We start from the raw sequence: 4605 nt of genomic DNA, 5'->3' as shown, positions 1-4605 counted from the left end.
GGCTGAACCACCCCCGTGCCTTTCCTTTGGCAGCTGCCAGCGGTGCCTGCCGAGGAGGTCTGGCCCAGTCCCGTTGAGGTCTGGCTCCCACCACTTGCCACCACGCCCCCAGAGACACCATTGCTGCCTGCTGCCCCCTGGCTCAGGTTGAGGGACTGGCCCGCGCTGCTGGCGGAGGCCTGAGCTACTGCCAAGGTCTGGCCCGTGCTGGTGGCCTGCGGTAAGCCCGAAGCCTGGGAGCTTCCTGGCAGACCTGCCTTCTGAGCAGAGCCTTGGAGCTGGGCATTAGTGGCTGAGGTCTGCTGGCTCCTCACAGCCAAGTTCTGCACCTAGAAGCACATACACAGAACAGAATGCGTTTGCTTTACGTACGTTACTTGCTGGAAAACACATAAGCAACACACTGTACTGGGATACAGGCTAAATTGATGCTTCAAGTCTCATGTGCTGGCTAACACTGCAGGGCACAGCTCAGGCACGGCCCTCCCCAGGAAAAACATTATCCTGAACTCCTTCCTGCCCCATCTCTGATGGAAGTTAGAGATCTCGTGGCACTGTCTGAACAGCATGTGAGGACACCACCATTCTCTGAGTCATGGGACAGCCTTCAGACCTGCCTGCCACACCTTTGCATTGGTAGGACTCAGTTTAGCACAGCTCTAAAAGCACTGAGATACCCCTTTAAAGACAAATCAAACTTTTTCAATTCCTGTGCCACCTGCCTCCTCCCCCTGTGCAAGGCTTTCCACTCAGGAGGCCCACAGATCTACTCATGGCCTACAGCCCTTCTGATTTCACCAGTTCTTCTGCATTTTGGTGCTGCCATCCTCTTCCAAATGCAGTGGTATCTTCAAGTTTGATCATGGATGACTTTCCTTCAAAGAAAGTGCTCCAGACAAGAAAAATATGAAGTAACTGGAAATCCCAAGAACAACTGGGATAGGACAAAGAAAATGGGAAGCCACCGCAGCTCCCCGACCTGGAGAATTACTTATAGATGAATGCAGGACCTAAGACTTTGTGGCATGTTCAGTCTGTGGCATCTTTACAACAAGCCAAGTGGGTGAAGGAATGCTACAGCTGGCAAAGACTCTTAATTGCAGAGTGACTGAAAACTGAACACAGAACTCAACAATCCTTTTCACACAAGGAAAATTGAGAAACTGTGAAGATGGGATTGATCCAGTCTGTGGCTCACCCCAGAAATTCTAAGCAGAAATGAATCCCGTCTCTGGAGGCAAAAAACAAATATGAAAAAACAGTGGCAAGAGAGAATAGAATTTCCTGCCTGCACAGGGACACAGGTTGGGGATAAAATAGAGCTAATGTGCTATACAGGGACAGCTGGAGACAAATACCAGAGTGTGGAGTTATGGGAGAGCAGTGGAAAGAGAGGACTCTGGGAGGGGGTGTCACTGACCTGGTCTGTGTCTGCATGGACCCCAGGAGACTGAGTAGGTGGTACCTCCTGCTGGACAGCAGCCACAGCCCCGTTGGGCATCAGGATGAGTTGGGAGGCAAGAGGCACATTGCGGCCCAAGGTCCGGTTTACCTGCAACAGGTTCCCCAGCTGTGGCTGTTGAGGGAGGGTGAGGTGGTGTGGAATGAAAGGAACAGAGGGGAAGAGAGAAAGACAGCAAACCACAAACAAACAGATTACAACGCAACACTGGGCTGCAATGTCACACATTGCAAAACCCCCAACCCTCCCTGCACTGTAACACTGAACATAATCCTCAGGAGCAGGAAACTGGGAACAGTTTCCTTATGGAAACAAGTACTCTTCTATCAAACATGGGCCAGGGCCATCTCCCACAGACTGCCCAAGACTGGCTAAAAGACTGGGGTATCACTTAATTTTCAGATGTATGTCCAGGACTAGTTGAGAAACAGTGATAAAAGACCAGAGTTGCCTGAAAAAAAGGCAGATTACGATCTGTATCTAAAGTCAATTCAGATGCAGAAAACATTTTAAAGTAGGTAACCAAACCCTAGACTGACCACAGCCAAGCCTAATGTTTTCTATTTTAGCAGCACTTCAAACCGATTAAAAGAATGAGATCTTTGTTCATGTTGATTTATGTTTCTAGACTTACTTGGAATTCTGACTTACATCCCTGAGCTCAGCAGTGGTAGAAGAGAATAATTTACCATATATCTGTTCCAGCACTGACCCAGAAGAGTAGCTTTATTTCTGTGAGCTATATTCAAGTCTAGGACATATACTTCACATTTACACTCTAGTGAGAGGTACCATGGGATCTTTAACACCTATGCAGAGCAGAGACAAACATGGTTCTTAACAATCTCACCTGAGCCACACAATACAAAGCTCATCTACCCTCAAAAGCTGAGCCCAGAGTCAAACTTGTGGTTTCAGAGACAGGAGCTTCTCCATCTGAATTTAAAATATACATCATCCTTAAACCTAGATTTAGTCCAAAGGCATTGGCAATCCCAAGCAGTGAAACACTGAAGCGTCTAGGAAGTGGGGTTCATGGTCAGGACACATTTTGCATACACATCTCTTACCCGGAGATACATCTGAGCCTGTGATTGGTTGAGAGGTGGTGAGGTGGTATTCCCAAGGAGCACAGACTGCGTCAGGGTTGTGGCGCTGGGTGAACTCACGCTCTGTGATCGACTGATCAGCTGAGCAGCTGATGTGGTGGCTAGGTTGATCTTAAGACAGAGAAAAGCCCCAAATCATATAGGAAGAGATGAAGGCAAAGATATAAGTATAAATTCACTCACTGGGGTACAGCCAGAACAGACATTTTAGTTTTTTCCTGTATCCCCCTGGCGACCAAGAAGAAAAAAGTTCTTGTCTTAAGGGGATGCCCAATTTAAACTAGCCAAAGCCCTGGATGCTAATCTCATTTGCATGCTAAGCCTGAGTATCACCACTGTTACTATGCAACTGCAATAAGAGATCCAAAAGAAATGCATCATTTTCTCGAGCCTCTCAAGTAAAGGGGAAAAAAAAAAACCCACAAAGTAATCTCTACCCTACCATCTCATTTACTCTTTGAACAAATCCCAGTTCCTCAATACTCACTACAAAACCAGACTTCCTCTAATTCCACAAACTGCTACTCTGCCCAAGAAAAAAAGAGAATTCCCTTTCAAGCTGCTCATGACTCCTTCCTCTTCTAAGAAGTCCTGATCCTTTTCTAATCCATGACAACGTATCCCCAAAGCCTCAGCAAAGAGAGATCAGTGTCTACCTTTCCAGCTAAGAGGCCTTTCCCCCTCAGAAACCTTCTCTGGTCTCCTCAACCCCCACCAATAATGACAACACCCCAAATCCTCAAAGTTGTCTACATCTTGTGGATTCCCAGCATTCTTAGAAGCTGTGTTTCCCTGGCTGTCTGCCTTCCTAAAAGACAAAGAGGAGAAAGAACAAGGTGGGGGTTGGAGGGAGGTGTTGATACATGTGTGAGGGAGCAGTTACTTACAGAGGCCTGGGTGGTGGTGGTCTGTTGCGGGGTGCTGGTGTTGGGGGAGCTGGCCTGTCTACTGGCTGCAATTGTAGCCTGCAAGAGATTGGCAGAGAAGTCAGTACCTGGAACTGGAACAGTACCTGTTCTGCTTTGGCAGAACACCTAGTCCCGTCATCATCTTCTCCCATTCCTGAGAACATGAGCACAGTCTAACCACTACAAATCCCTGCCATGCCCTACAAATCAGGTGCAGTAACTCAGCAAGGTACCTCCCCTTCTCCAACCAGTTCAGTCCTATATAATACCCAAGGACAACAGACCCTTACAGTTCATGACCTCCAGTCCTTCCACCCATGGGTACATACCCTAATGTTGCTCCAGCTTGTCATGCTACACACTGCAACCCTCATCCTGATGCTGCAATCCACTTGGTTAACACCCAGACGTTCCCCACAATATTAGCAATTTTCTGGGCTAGCTAGGCAGTTTAGTAACAATGCAATGACAGCACTCCAAGTAACAAATTTCAGAATACACTCCCCGCTGTGATCCCACGGGAATGTCACTGTACAAGTTCAGTTAGTTTTATAACTAAGATTTGTGCAAAACTGGTGAGAGGATTCTGTTCCCTCTGTGCTATAAAACTGCAGGTAGGGATTTTGAGAACAACTAAATCCTGGACTAAGAGCCAAGGAGCACAACTACTTATGGAGATATTGTTACACAGACAAAACTGTTTCACATCACACATAGTTCATCTTCAACTGATTATAACGTCTGGTAGGTGAGCAAAGTTGCTAAAGAAAAAAAAAATTACTCAACAATTACACATCTTAAAATATCTCTATTTGTATAAACACATCTCAGTTAAAGAAACACCCTCCTGGCTGGACAAGATCTACTCCAGATCCCTCCTGCTAGTAAGTGGTAAAGAAAACATGGGCTACTAAGTTTCAAAACATAAAACTCAGAGGATACCACCTGAAATTTCATGCACACAAGACCATGTTTATTCTCAGAGAAATAACAGCCCATGGTTCACTTCAAAACAGTATTTAAACACTACTGCATCCACTGCTGATTTATCCACATATTTTTTATTTAAAGAAGGTGCAGGGGCTAGTCACAGACATCTAAAGTGCAACTTTCCTCATGGGATGCC

The 4605-nt window shown here is 46.4% G+C and overlaps 1 protein-coding gene across 1 annotated transcript in view; it reads right to left on the bottom strand.

The window, feature by feature from the left end:
• Positions 1-4605, bottom strand: part of PHC1 (polyhomeotic homolog 1 (Drosophila)) — a 13330-nt gene that overhangs the window by 7675 nt on the left and 1050 nt on the right. Inside the window, exons 3-6 of the mRNA XM_010291315.1 lie at positions 3459-3536; positions 2533-2682; positions 1421-1576; positions 1-329 (exon numbers count right to left, since the gene is read on the bottom strand). The exon at positions 1-329 is cut by the window's left edge and continues 158 nt beyond it. Coding sequence (XP_010289617.1) covers positions 1-329; positions 1421-1576; positions 2533-2682; positions 3459-3536 — 713 coding nt within the window. The remainder of the gene's footprint in view (positions 330-1420; positions 1577-2532; positions 2683-3458; positions 3537-4605) is intronic.

Source organism: Phaethon lepturus, unplaced genomic scaffold, assembly GCF_000687285.1.
Source record: "Phaethon lepturus isolate BGI_N335 unplaced genomic scaffold, ASM68728v1 scaffold19357, whole genome shotgun sequence".
In the NCBI taxonomy this organism is placed as follows: domain Eukaryota; kingdom Metazoa; phylum Chordata; class Aves; order Phaethontiformes; family Phaethontidae; genus Phaethon; species Phaethon lepturus.
The sequence above is the reverse complement of the archived record's forward strand: the minus strand, read 5'-3'. Positions and strand labels throughout refer to the sequence as shown.